The following is a 15,503-nucleotide window of genomic DNA, read 5'->3' on the forward strand; positions in this document are numbered from 1 at the left end:
CATTAATAGGTCCAGGCACTCTGGTCTGAAATTAGAACATGGTTGTTTAGTTTGTTATGCATCAAACTCGAGCTTTTAGGGAGCTGCAATCGCAATTTTGTTGTACTTGTACAATGACAATAAAGGAAATCTTGAATCTTGAATCTTGAACATGTACAAATGTGTATTACCAAATAGTTTGTTTGAGATATCACCAGTATTGAGAGAATAGCCATATGTGTCTGGTCCTGAAGACTAGTCTATTTTTAACCTGGCAAGAATTCCACAGTGTTCCAGTTCTGACATAACTGTTGTTCTTTAAAACGTATTCTCTTGGACACAGTGTTTCATTTGGCGCCTCTGCCTAACTCTACAAGTGTCAGAGTTCATTTTTTTTATCATGTCTTAACACAACATTAGACCTCATGCCTCGTTATTGTCTGAAGACTTAATGATTCTCCTTGACAGACGATGCGGGGGATCCAGGGACTTCGGTCTCTCGCCTCTGAATGATTGGCCCCAAAACGGAGATCCCTCCTCGACTCTGGAGGTTTGTTTTTTTGACACCGCCGGTTGTTTTCACAGCGATATCAGAGTCTCTTGGCTGTTTTCCCGTTCCGCTGCTCCGCCTTGACTTACGGGCGCCGGGGCCTGAGGGCGTGAGGTACGAACGAGAAGAAGACCCCATCGGTACGGGGCGGGCCTTAACCGTTAGCGGCGGATTTGGCATCGGCGGGAAGAGGAGGGAGGGAGGGACGGACGGATGAGCGGATGGAAAAGATGCTCGTTGCGTAACGGCGCCGGCTATCTATCAGCCTTGCTAGAGTGGAGGAGGTGTGACATCCCCCGAACAGGCTTGTCCCTGAGACGCGAGACGAAAGCAGACGCACTCTTCACAGTGGGATCACACTGTCTGAGTGGCTGATATCGCACCCTATGCTTCGGTTGGGGGTTTGCCATGTGTCACGCCACTATCGCGTTCGCTCACATGCGTTATTCCCATCTTACACTGAGCTTTTAGGGAGTTTTCTGAGCCATAAATATTCCCTTCCATTCCTGGGTAACAGCAGTAGGCGGCAGCTTTCCTATTCTTACTGTCCTATGCAATGGTCTCAAGGGGACGGAATGGGTCGCGTAGGTCAATTCTTGTAGAGGTTATGAAACACACTTTCATCCACCCCTCCCGTCCCGTCCCGGCTCCCCCAATCCGGTGTCCATTTACCCTTTTTTAGCCCACCAACTGAAATCCAGTGCCCCGGGCTGCTCCAGTGACAGGACACGAAAGGACGGCTGTAGAAACCGTGGGCCCGCGACGACGAGAGGCCCTCAGCTCGTTTTTTTTTCAATTCAATTCAAACTTTATTTCCGACTCACAAAGGGTCCATAGCATATAAAAAGAAAGAAAACAAGACATACAAAAGTGTTTTCCAGTGTTTTCTGAGCCCCGGATGTGTACCGAGAGCAGCTCTTCCTAGGGGCTTGGTTAAAGCCTCTATGATGCTGTTCTCTGACTCATCCAAGCGACACATCAAATTGTACATCAGGAAGTCTTAAAAGTGCCTCACATGTAGGGACACCAGAGAACACAAACAGTTGACCGGCACTATGCCATCTGGGAACCTGAAGCAGCAACCTATTGTCCGCGCTCTCGACCAAAGTTAGATTTCCTGAACCCGATAAGCGATAAACGCTGTAGCCTTAAATAAAGGACAGTAGTGGGGTGAAGTCATGTACTGACCCTCTGCCCTCTCTTCACATTGCCGGTGTCTGTTTTCACCGCTCACCTGAGAGCCCCCGGGGGGCCCCCGAGACCTGGCTCCGTTACCAAAGTCCTGGTTCATCTTCTGTCTCCAGAGGCATACTTGCGCAATGACATCTCGTCTCTCGAAAAGCTCGCTGTCGAGGCTTATTTTAGCTCAAACTAAGTACCAGACCTGGTAATACTCGTCTTTGTTTACCGTAAATGGTAACGCATAGTTAAAAGAAAAAAAAAAAAAAGATCCCTCTCGAGTCCAACACTTGAATAGTTGCAGGCCCGGCACAGCTGATGTTTTATTTGTAGAACCTGGATTCACTTGCGTCACTGATTATCGATTTCCTGCCAAGTATTCAAAGCATCCCCCCCTCGTCTTGATTGTTGTTAGGTAATAGTTGCAGCTGAGCATAATAGTTGTTCAGTTAATCAGTTGATTGGGGCTCTTTAAGCCTCTTTTTGCTTGCCTGGAAAAGCTACAGAATTGAGATGTAACTCGTAAGAACTTGTTTTTCCTCAGTTTGGCGGCGTGCTGTAGATCTATGGATTTAAAGCTGTCCCTCAGACTGACAGCTTCCATTTGATCCGTATGAGTAAAGCGAGGAGGCAGATGTGATTTGCGCAGCTCTGTCCTGTCCCTCACTCTCTCTCCCGGGCCTTCCCCCTGAGCCTGCGTTGGTTTGGCACTGCCCCCGCGAGCCCTGCTAGTTGTGCGCCATTGGAAACCGCAGGGCAATGCTCTGGGTGATTTTCCTCTCCGGATTATAACATATGTCACCTGCCACTGTAAACGTCTCTTTTCCTGGCAGGCCTTGACACACATACACACACACACACACACACACACACACACACACACACACACACACACACAGAGGAGTTGGAGTAATCACTACCAGAGAGAATAGCTGGCTGGTTCCCTCTCCTCTCTCGTGTGAGAGGTGTGTGTTTCACCGAGCCTGTCTAGGGCCAGCTACACCATCTACTGCTTGTATACAGCCTGCTAGCCTGTCCATGTTAAATCATCTTGCAGTAATATATGTGTCATTTTATGTTTCTGACCAAGGTTTTATTTTCTTACAGCTTTCTTAGTATGCAAATAAACCAGCCACAGACTCCAGTAAGCAATTACTGCATTGGATAATTAGCAGGCCGATAGATGGAGACCGGTGACCAGTGCATATTTTATGAACTTCTTCTACCAAGGAGATTCCACTGTGCTTGATTTAAAATGCAGCAGGCATAATCAGCAGCAGAGTCACTATGCTTACAGCAAAGCTACATGTCCTGTATACTTTATCCATTTAAGCCCACAGGCAGACACCAGAGTATAGACTGGGCCCTCTCCTCTTCATTTCCCCTGCTTGAATAATATCTCTTTGACAGAGTGTAACTGGAAAATGAGTTTGGTGGTTTTCATGGTAGCAATAATGCTGTACAGTCTAAGACTCGAGCAGACCACAATCTCTCATATAGAATTACTTGGCATTTGTCAGCCCTAATTGGTAGAAGGCAATCCGCTGTGTGTGTGTGTGTGTGTGTGTGTGTGTGTCTCTACACATTTGTGTGGTTGCACGCGCCAAAGGGAAAAATAATCTCTTCGGTGGTTGCCATAAGACTTTTAAGGGTGATGACAGCAAAGGCTAAGTTCAATAGATGTTATTGTTGCGTAGGCAATGGAGCTCGACCAGTGTGTGTGTGTGTGTGAGTGTATCTCGGTGTTTGCATGCACTTGCCTATCTCAGTGTTCGGTCCGGTCTGTGCCAGTGCTGAGCGTGTCGGCTTGTGTGTGCTGGTGTGAATTGTGTGAAACCAAAGCCTGTGCGAACGTAAACCTGTCTGGGCCACATACGACCGGGCCCCTGGCACGGAGCTGTAACTTCAGATGTCGGTGTTTTGACCAGCCGCGGGGAACCAGGCGCCACGACAGTCCCAATAAAACCAGGCCCGGCATCACACACGTGCGCACACTCTCACACACACACACACACACACACACACACACACACACACACACAGACAAACACACAGACCTGACCTTAGATGGCAGGGCAGACGGCAGCGGGATGGCACGGCGGCATGAAACGGAGGCGGTGCCGTGCCGAGCCTGGGGCCAGAGGGGGCCGGGCTGAGCTGCACGCCTCACTGGGAGCAGACACATCACACACGGTTAGGTGAAACCAACTGTGCTCACTTGCTGGCATCTCTGCTGCTCGCAATTGAAAGTCTGGATGGAGTCTGGAGTGAGTGCTTGAGACCATCTCTCTGTCTCACTGCGTTTGGGCTGTTGTCTGTATCTGTTACAGTGGTGCTGATTGGGAATATTTTATTTAATGATGCACAAGTACTGATTTTTGTTCCCCACAATGAAATTGTGGGTGAGACACTAAGGATTGGTCCGTCCGTCTTGTCTATCCATCAGGCATCACTGATCAGATTTGACAAGATTTGGGGGGGATGATGCATCTCACCACTGTGTTGTAGCATTTTCAAAATTAGATGGTTTGACCCAAGGGGGGAGCTACAGTTACAGGTCCAAATGGAAAATTTTTATATCTCCCAACTTGGAATGACATGGAATTTGGTGTCCATATCCATCTATCCTTGCTTTACAAATTTGCCCCCAGGAGGTCAATATCATATTGGATTTTCCATTCTGTGTGCTTGTGTGTATATATATATATATATATATATATATATATATATATATATATATATCTCTATAAACAGAGATAGAATGAATAATCTTAGCAGTCTCTGCTGCTGTCTATAGCCACGGCTGTTTTGAGTAAGACTTGGGTGTTAACACCGGGCAATTAACACTTCACAACATCAACTGACCTCTAATTTTGTCCCTGCTTGTCACTCTAATAGAGCTGATTATGGTAAGCACCTGGCACTGAGGTTATTTTTATCATGAAGGAGGTGCTGGTAAAATAAACAGTGGAATTTACGATTTAAATGTAAGATTTTACAACAGTTTATAGATATATATCATTGACATTGGAGATACATGTTAGGACAGTTAGAAAAATAGACAATGTGTTGCACTGCCCAGAATAAAAAGTCAGGATTGTTGTTTTTAACTCTTAGGTTCTAAGGAAAATTAACACTGACTTCAGGACACTAACCTACACACACGCATAGCTCACAATCCTATTCCTGCTTGAATTGGGGGGGCCCTGTGGGAACCAGTACACAAAGGTTGTCCCAGTCCTTTATTATAGTTATAGTCTTAACTACAGCTCTATAGGTACTAGTGTGACTGTGGTGTCCACTACGTACAGAGCCATACACATTCTTTATAAAACCTCCACAGGACAAAAAAACAGCCTTTTCAATAGTCCCATACACTTGTCATTATTCCCCCTGCTGTCTATCGCTATGGAGCATGTAGTGGGCGTGGAGGTATGAGGCACTCAGTGGTGGCCTTCCAGTAAGTTTGGTTAAATACAACCTATTTATTCCTCCACAACTACTAAGGGCCCATTAAGCCAGCATACTTTCTTAGTTAGTCACTGCTGCCCCCAACTTCTATCCTCAAGGGGAGTCTTGCTGGGTGTGTGACTGGACTGTTAGCATTTGCAGCAGAGAACTATTCACCTGAGATCCCACATAAACCTTAAACCCCCTCGCTCTGTTTTCCTTACACACATGCCGACAGTTACCTGGCAACATCCTCTTTGTCTGAGAGATGTGTTTTGTCTTAATACCCTTGATCTGTAATTCCTGTCCAGGCGAGTCGCTGACTCTAACTGAATTTGCACTGTTATACAATGAAAACGGAGCCCTCTGGACAGGCAGACAGTCCCTGGGTCATGATCTTGTACAGAGCTCATCTGCTTCACGGCTCCTGACTGTCTTCATCGCTCTGTCCACACCAATACCGGCGATTCCTTCTTATTACTTACAGGCTGCGGCTAAATGGTCTCATCTGTGGAGATGTAAACTGTGCATGTTTTCACGGTGTCCATGGCCCCCTCCTGTTGTTGTCCTCTCAGGCAGGGCTGTCTGATGTAAGCAAGGTACTGACAATGGACCTCTGAGACCGAATAGGAGCAGGGGTAAGCAGTAGGGATGGAATGATTAATAGTAGTCACGGTTCAGTACGTACCTCAGGATTGAGATCACAGTTTTTGGTGCGGTTTCAGAACCCAATGCTTGTGTTTGTTCCTCAGAAAATCCCCATGCATTTTCCCTTTTTTAAAAAGCCATAATTTCTCATCAATAATTTATTGCATGAGCTACCACAACAAGTATTTTTGAAGAGATATGGCGACAAACAATAACCCGCAACAAAGCTCATTGCCTTAAAATGTGACAAAACCTCAATGTCATTGTTGGCGGCCTGCAAGCAATTAAGCTTTTACTGGAAATGTAATCCCTGCCATCTGTAATTCAGTGTACTCTGTATTGCAGTTTTTCAAAATATCCTTTGGACAAGTCAAGCCTTTTCCTCACCATAAGCAGTGATGACTTTCCCTCTCTATTCTAGCGAGAAAAAAATGCAGATATCACTGCTACTTCCACACCAGTTAGGTTAGATTTTCTACTTGTTGAAGGGCCAGCGCAGGTAGAAATCTCTCCACTTGTAAAAAACAATATATCTTTTCTAATCTACAGTATTCACAGAGCTGTCTGGAGCTTGAGATGGCGTACATGACATACTTGCATACCGTTTTGGTATATATTGTTTCACTCCAGGTAAACAGAGATCTCTACTCTCGCTGATGTTAGGTAGAGGCTTATTAGGGCTGTCAAATAGGAAGCCTCTTTGATTGTGACATTGTGAGGGTTTGAAATGTTGAAAACAAGGAAGGAAGACATATCTGCATGCCTCACTTTTCAAGCCAAAGTGGGTCATCGTGAGGTCAAATGGCAAAATGGGTTAAATGTTGTTATGTCTCCCTTTGGGTTGAGACACTGCACAATTAAAGTCCTGCACTGAGATAAGGTGACTTTGGATGTGAGTACACTGTTTTCTGTCTGTAGGGTTTGAAATATAAAATTGGTATTGTGTGAATTTGTAGGATTAGGGCCTCACGTGTGTTAGTCAAACGTTAGAACATATCTTAATAGTTCCTATGTAGGTCTGGAAAAGAATTGGAAATGAATTTTGATCAGGTCTTGAAAACTCACAAAACTCTGGAAAACGTTCAACATCTCGACGTGGAACAACGGAAACAAACAAGCAAAGTTCCGAGATGTTTGCGCGCGTCCAGTCCCATTCAGTGTCTCATGCGTTCCCATGTGTTTAGGTCTGAAAACGAGGGTGCCGAGAACTGAGTGTATTGTACTCATGAGACTCTGCCTGTAGCTATGGCATCTGGAGGTAATTTAAGATAACAGCCAGGCAACAGAGCGCAGTGGTGGAGACACTCGCATAGACCAGCCATGAAAACGTGTTTATTTGTTGTTTTTGACTCTGCAGCCCATCTGGGGTAATTGCGCTCCAATTGTCCCCTTGTAAGCCTTGATGATGTTCTCTCTGCACCTCTGGTTTATATAGCTGGAGAGGAACACGCTCGAGTGAATGACACAGGCTCTAGTAAAACCGATGCTGACAATTAGCATGAGCTTAAGACAGGCAGCAGCAGGCGTTTGAGTTTCCTATCGACCCACCGCAAGTTCCTGCATCAGTCTGTGATTCTGTGGTCACATCGTTTTTCAGTCTATGCTGCCAAATTGAATAGTGGAACGAGCTCCAAAGAGTCGAGCAGAATGTTAAATACAGATTATAATTCTACGACGCTCCTCAAATGAACACGCTATAAATCATCGAAGCCGAGCTCAGATGTCGCCGTGTCCGTGGGCGCTAATTATTTTCGCAAAAACAGCAGGGGGGGGAAAAGCCCACGCAGATGATGACTAATCTTCAAGCTTCAACCAGAATTTACTTAAAGGAATAGTTCACCCAAAAATGAAAATTCTCTACTCACCCTCATGCCAAATGAAACGCAGGGGAAATTTGTTAGTCCATATAACACACAGGGAGGTTGCCAGCACAACTTGGTAGCAACCTTCTCCAAAACAACTGAAGTCAATGGGGACCAGTTCTTTAGAGTTATAATCTTAATTAATATTACACAAAACTCCATCTGTCCATCAGGGATTTTGAAATGTGCATTGTAGAGATAAATGTATTTTATTATGGAAAGCTGGGGGTGCAATAAGCATGTAGTTGCTTATATGTTACCCAGGGATCCACTTCGATGCTGTCAACAGTGTGATCACTTTGTAGATAAATGATGTTGTAGATGATCCGGTGCTTTGAACACAGCTTCTCAATTAGGCCTTGGCTTTCCTTTTGGAAGGTATGCAGCAGATGGGGTTGGCATCATCTGGATATCGATGTTGAGAAATGACCCTAACTGTACATCTGTGTTCTTTTCACTTGATTATAATCAGTATTTCCCACTTGTCCTTGACAAATTGTTGCCCAGTCATCTGATTTAATATTTTGCAATTTAATGAACTTGATATTATTTTGATTGGTCTCAGCAAAATGGAAATTTAGCCTGGAACATTTTGAACCGTTTGTCTGCTGCGTGCCTTCAATTAGATCACGGCCCAGACTAGACAGCATCATCATCTTAATCTAAACTGAAGTGTGAAGCTAGATTGGGACACTCTGTTTTTAACCAGCGGGCTATTTTAGGACCATAGTACATGATGTCTGCCAGGCCCGCGGTCTTACGTTAGGGGAAAAAACGGCTACAGTAGTTCTATTTGCCCGCACTTGTTGGATCTCCTCAAAAACACTTTCATGATCTCTGCATATAACCGTATAGAAAAAGCTTGTTCTTTTTTGTTTCGCACTGGCTGCCGGACAGTACGTTCTTGCTGTTATTTTCAATCACATTACTAGTAAATTTAGTACAGCTGAAGGCTTTGGTTTTTCATGTGCTTGGCATCAAGTGGGCTTTGACATAGATTAATTAATGTACTGTATGTGCTGATGGCTAGTGCCATGTAGAGCTCACGTTTCAAAGTCTGTGGGCAGAGCTCGATTCAAGAAGCCATGCTAGAGTTCTGCTCGGCATTCAAAAAGGCTGAGGTTGATGGGGGGCCACACATAAGCACTAGTGCTCAGTCATAAGCCAGGCTGTTAAAGGATAAGTTTGGCGATTTTGGACCTGTATATAAAAAGTCTCCTCCATACCTGTAGTACCTGGACCCACAGAGAACATTGACTCCAAGTCAGCTGTCGGTTGAAACGGCGAACTCCATCGCTGCTAACTATGAGTCCAAATTGGGTTTGTCAAACCCTATTTGAGTAGATCTTGAAATGTGCTGTTACTTTTCTAACATTCACTTAATTTACTTTTCTAACATACATTAACTTTCTGACAGCTAAAAAAAAAACAGTTGTCAGAAAAGTACCCTTAAAACCTACAAATTAGTCCTATAGGACTGAAGACTGAAATACTGAGTAGTGCCTAAGTCATCTTTAAAGTTACTCAACTTTTATCTTTTTAGATGTGAGTACTGACTACAATGAGAATTGGTATCTACAAGAAGCAATGATTCTGGACTTTACGTCCTGTAGTTCAGTGATTCTCAACCTTTTTCATATCAAGGACCCATAATTTAGTCCACATTAGGGCCACGGACCCCCATTTGGTGAGATTTTGTCTCTCGAACCCAAATCTAAGAATATCTTTATTGTTAGCTATATATGATTTTGTCCAGAATGCCATGACTGTATTGTAGGCAGAGAGATAACAGTGAAACAGTCATTCTTCTACATTCTCTAATGGTGTTAACTTCTTGTAAATGAAATAATAGTGAAGTTTAACAATTCATGAATTTGCTGGGGACCCCCTGTAACTCCCTCAAGGACCCCTGGTGGTCCCCAGACCCCACGTTGAGAACCACTGCTGTAGTTCATACTATGGCTTTTTTGATACGAGCTAAAACAATGAGCTGATACACCCATCAGATTTTTGCCAGTAAGTAATCTGTTAGTGGGGAAACTTTGCACAAAATCTCAATGATTTTTGCTCATAGTTTGCAAGAGCTCCTTCTCTGATGTGTATCAAATTTAACTGTATCGGTATTTCGACTTGAGTAAAATATTAGGCGAGGATCAATATGCACAGCCAGCACACATTTTATCTTTCTTCTACACTAATGAGAAACGGCAGGCTAACCTAACCCAAGCCAACAAACGTTCATTAAGTGGCAATGGATAGTCTAAATGAACTGTATCAAGGCCAATGTGCTACGATCTAAAACCAGCCGCTCATCAACCTTGTTTTTCTGCCAAGTTACAGACAGTCCATTAATTTTCTCACTCACTTCTCCAAATGAACATTGGCTTTCCCGTCTCTTCGCTCACACAGCCACCCAGCCCGCCTCTCTCTCTCTCTCTCTGCCTGTGTCACTTTTTCCAGGCTAATTCTAAATGTCAATTAGGCAAGGTCATTTTCCAGCTGGAGTACGGCTTAAGTGATTTTGTTTATATTTTCGCAGTGTCAAAAGAAATCAGAGTGCATGCTAGAATGTGTAATGGGCTCGTTTTGAAGGGGGCCTGGCTGGGATCTTGCTGGAGCCCAGTGGTAGTGGTAGCGGTAGTAGTAGCTGTCCTGTTTTTATCACCCTCCTGAGAGATGTTCTTGGTCTTGTTTTCAGTGTCTGTGCCAGTCAAAATGAGCTGGACCTTATAACATTGACCCCACCCATTCCAGTTGGAGAGAGGAGCAGAATGCACTGCAACTCCTCTTTTCTGCCCATCGCTCTGCATGAACTGTGTGGTCCAGCATCATCTCTGAAAGCCTGTTTATTGGCTCAACATAGACTCGGCCTGTGTTTTCTGTGCACTTACACTAACTTTAACTCAGGCTCATGGTTAGTGTATTCACTGTGTTCAATGCTCTAGCCCAGTGGTTCTCAACGTGGGGTCCGGGGACCACCAGGGGTCCTTGAGGGGGTTCCAGGGGGTCCCCAGCAAACTGATGAATTGTTAAACTTCAGCATTATTTCATTTGCAAGAAGTTAACACAATTAGAGAATGTAGAAGAATGACTGTTTTGATCATAGTTTCTCTGTTATCTCTCTACCTACAATACAGATAGTCATGGAATTGTGGACAAAATCATATCTAGCAATAAAAATGTTCTCAGATTTGGGTCCGAGAGACAACATCTCATCAAATGGGGGTCCATGGCCCTAATGTGGAGTAAATTAGGGTCCTTGATATGAAAAAGGTTGAGAATCACTGTTACTTTACTTTCTCTTGCCAAGTTGGTCAGTCAGTCAAGATGAAATTTCAACCAATTTCAACACTGGAATGTGTGAAGTAAAAGAATATATGAGAGAAAAGGCATGTCAGATCTATGTAAAGACACAACACCAGCTGTACTGAGTTGCACTAAACACATTTTTGTTTGACTTGAATTAAACCATATAAAGACAAGGGATTCTCCATTTAGATTAAAGCTGCACTAGGCAACTTCGCACATTGGCGGCCCCAACTGGCAGTGAGAGGTAACTGGTTTTGAAGACTTCAAAACCCAGAAATCCTGTAATGTGTTCAAGAGGTTCAACCATCGTCGGTGAGTCCAGCTTTCTCTGGACGGAGCGCTCACTCACTGCTGTTCAGGAGACACTTTTGGATTTCACTCTTCAGTTTTGATTCATCACTTCCTCTGCGGAGAAGATTCCCCACCAGTGACCATACCGACACCTGAATTTCATTTGGTCGAATCTACAGCGTCTCAGTTTGTCTGTTGTAGCCCCACTTTGTGATTTAGGCTGACAAGACGGCTGTATTTTTTTACATAAAATGCCTAGCTCAACTTTGAGATTAAAACCCTAAACAGTTTAAGGAACTGTTGTGGCACTGTGGAATCTCTGCCCAACTGTAAATCAGGCCTAATAATGTCATCATACCTCCTCAGTTTTTATTGTGCCTATAATAGCTATCAGTGTCCACATGCTCTTGTTTCCTGTGTACTGTGCTGCCATATTGCAGCGGCCAATCACAAGTCAGTGTGGTTTAGTGAGCTTATAATAATGAGGAGGCAAAACTTTAATGATAAAAAGGGAAATTTACTAGATACCCGAGGCCCATAGTTACCTTGTGTGCGTCTGCATGTGTATCTTCTGTGAGCAAGACACTATTGTTTGCTAAATATTTTACAACCACTGCTGAATTCATATTAACTCTAATTCTGTTTCCCTCTTTCACCGTCACATTTTAAGATCTGTTAGTTTCTCTGAAGTCTCATCAGTGGAATGCTGTTTCATATCAGCTTATCAGAAAGATATAATGGCTTACATAAATCGAGTTTGAATCATCCCCCCGTGCCTAGTGTGCTCTGTACTGCGATTGTACAACTTGAATAACAGAAGACGTCGTCAAAGAATGCTTTGGCCTCTCTCTCGTTGTTATGAAATACCTTGGGGTAAAAGCGTGTAAAATTGTGAAAACCACAAAATTGTGGCTGGCACAACAACTGTCCATCCATAGTTTCTTTGCGTGCTGCCCAACATCGTGTGGTAACCGGGTAGAAAAAAAAGCTAATGAAATAACTTCATTAAGGGGCCCAATGAAGTGAGCAAGAGAAGCATAACATTGCGCCTGGAGGGAGGTCCCTGGTTCTTTTTAACGCTGCTCTGTGGTTTTAACAGTGTTATGTAACGGCATCTGCATGGTGTTAAACATGTTAGAACCGGGTTTTATCAGGTCTACATCTGAGCGACAAGTCTGGATACAATAGTTAATTAAATGATAATTAAATAATTAAATCATGCAGGCTTATAGCTGCCATCTTTTGTCCATGACAATTATAATGTCTTGGCAGTTTCCATATGTGACATAATAGAGTGTGCAATGCAGTAATACACCTTCAGGCCAACATGTAGTCTGGCCAAAGAGCTGGGACTTACTGCAGCGTCTGTGTATTATCTAATTTTATGCTTTCTTCACATACACTACTACCAGCTTGCTGGTGTCTACTACATCTTCAAAGGCTTGACCATTGCTATGTTTGAATGCTTGGGCTACACTGAGATGTTGTTTTTAGTCTGTACTGGGGGCTTTAAATAACCCGTCCATCCAGTCTGGATGGCAGCTAGCTGTGTTTCCATCCCTCAGACGGTAAATCTCGGTGCGTAAAAAGGTCAGGTCGGAATGACAGGGTCAAAGTCTCCTAGCTGCACGTAGCCTATTTCGTTTGCTCTTCTCTTCACAAGATCCTGAATCCAATATGGGTGCGTGGACCGAGTTTGAGATCAGTGTCCGTATGAGACGAGGACAGGCCTGAGCTTATTCCTCTGTTCCGAGAGCTTCAAATCTGTATGGGAACGCACTGGGGTGGGTCTAAAAGGAACCGGCCGGTCTAAAGTCAGGATCAGTCGGGATCGGCCGGGTCAGGCACGACGACGAGGTCGCGCCACGTTGAACTTGCTTGACTGTTCCTGACACCTTAATGAGGGAAGGTCAACCAACTGCTGCCAAGGGACAAGGCCGTCTAGAGATAAGATGGACCAGAGCGGGCAGCTTTATGTAAGAGGGGGGTGTTTCGGAAACCGAAAACCTGAAATGTTTATGGTCAGATTTATTATGTAATAAGATCGCTGTGAGTTATTTATTCCATTTGGCCCCCCCTCTCTCTGCTCATGGTATTCCCTGTCATGACATGTTTTTGTACTGCGATTGAGGTAGGCAGATATGTACTGGCAATTGAGGTAGGCAGATATGTACTGGCAATTGAGGTAGACAGATATGTACTGGCAATTGAGGTAGGCAGATATGTACTGGCAATTGAGGTAGGCAGATACAGTATGTACTGGCAATTGAGGTAGACAGATATGTACTGGCAATTGAGGTAGGCAGATATAAAGTATCTGATAAAGATATATATGTATTCCTGAAGAGCTCTGTTTATGTGTTTTTTGTGATCTTGGGTGTTGCTGAGGATGAATTTCATTTTGTGTTTCACCGCCCCATGTACAGTGATTTGAGGAATCATCTATTTGAAAAAATTCAGTTGAAGAACCCTGGTTTGTTTTGGTTGTCTGAAGGTGATATGTTGAGTTGGCTCTTTAATGAGGAGATTTTTTATAGAAAATGCATGGCAGCTAAGACAGAGAACACTGTATCCAACATAATAGGACATTTCTGTCATGGAAATTGAATGTTTTTGAAATGTTCTCCTTTTGAATTTGTGGAACTGTATATTATGATTTGTCATGTGGCCATCCTGGCTGTTGTTGCTGTCTAGTGTCTTGTAAGCCATTTACATGCTCCTCTATGAGATGGAGGTTGATTCTAAGCAGATACATTTAAACTTAATTGTCAATAACCATCAATAAACATCCTGATGTGTACGCAGACTCCACTCAACCTCAACTCTAACGTCCCGCTGTCGTGTGTTTGTGAATGACAGATGGCTGGATGTGAGCGTGGCCAACCTGACCTGTACCCAGTACTGGGTGCTGTACCTGCGGGTCCTCCAGGAGGCCGTGTGGCCAGGCGGGGCGCTGCCTGCCACTCCCCCACCCGAACGCAGCCAGCGGGAGAAGGACGACACCAAGCAGCAGGTCCTGCACTGTCTGATGAGACTCCTACCAGGTAGAGGAGGGGAAAACACACACACACACACACGGCTAAATGTGGTTTGCTTTGGGACTTCCATGTCTGTGTCTCTCTATTCCCAGATCTGGTCTCAGATATGTTGGGCTCCGACAAATACAAACTCAGCTGGCAGACTGCACTGGACTCTCTGCAGGACCCATATATTAACAGGTAGGTATACACACACACACACACACACACACACACACACACACACACACACACACACAAAGAGAGACTCGCCTGCAATCATACAAACAGTTTGAAGTGATTTATTCACTAAATTTACAGACATGACATCATCCTCTTGCAGCACATCAGGGGCATATATGATATATATATATGATATAAGCAACTGTTGAAGAGGTCTAAAAGGCTTCGGGGCTATAAAACCAAGCCATGTTTTGGAATCAGTGGGCCGCACTTTATGATGTGTTCCGATACGATATGCAAAGCCCCAGCCAGACATGTACATTAAGATATGCCTGGTGGTCAGATGGTAGATTCATCAACGCCAGACTGTTAATCTCATTCAGCATGTCACTTCTGGGCAACGCAGCATGCATCCAGATCTGATGAAATGTTTCAATAAGTACTTAAAACATAAAACCACCCTGACTGACAGAAATACACTCAAAAATTGAGCTAGCATTTGATTGGGTTCTACATAACAGGACCTCCCACCAGACTATTTTGTGACTACTTCTGGCTTTAGCTAGCACAATATAATACGTACCAGAACAGTGCTGAATCCCAAAACTGATTGTTTTGATTCAAAACAAGTGTGATTTAGCATTGTAAAAGAGGGTAACAGAGTCCCGAGTCTAACAAAGGGCCTACACATCAGCCAGGTTAACATAAAGTGACTTCACTTAGTGTCATTGGTAACACTTTACAATAAGGGTACATTAATTAAGGGTTAGTTAATGCTTAATAAGCATTAACTAACCCTTAATTAACAGTTAACTAATGTGTCTGGTAATCATTTACTAATGGTGTTCATGTTAACTAAGGTATTAATTTATACATTATTTAATAGTCATAGTCATAGTTTTATAAACTATTAGATAATGTATAAATTAATGCCTTAGTTAACATGAACACCATTAATAAATTACACATTAGTTAACTGTTAATTAAGGATTAGTTAATGCTTATTAAGCATTAAATAACCCTTAACTTAGTGAC

The 15,503-nt window shown here is 43.7% G+C and overlaps 1 protein-coding gene across 1 annotated transcript in view; it reads left to right on the top strand.

Annotated features, from left to right (window-relative positions):
- snx19b (sorting nexin 19b) overlaps positions 1-14,490 on the top strand; it is a 41,606-nt gene extending 27,116 nt beyond the window's left edge. Inside the window, exons 12-13 of the mRNA XM_071519544.1 lie at positions 14,128-14,312; positions 14,399-14,490. Of these exons, the coding sequence (XP_071375645.1) occupies positions 14,128-14,312; positions 14,399-14,490 (277 nt within the window). The remainder of the gene's footprint in view (positions 1-14,127; positions 14,313-14,398) is intronic.
- Positions 14,491-15,503: the final 1,013 nt, after the last annotated feature.

The sequence above is a fragment of the Centroberyx affinis genome, unplaced genomic scaffold, assembly GCF_046629955.1.
Source record: "Centroberyx affinis isolate AG114_WGS23_722 - 3 ecotype Tasmania unplaced genomic scaffold, CSIRO-AGI_Caff_v1 ptg000714l_1, whole genome shotgun sequence".
NCBI classification, from domain to species: domain Eukaryota; kingdom Metazoa; phylum Chordata; class Actinopteri; order Beryciformes; family Berycidae; genus Centroberyx; species Centroberyx affinis.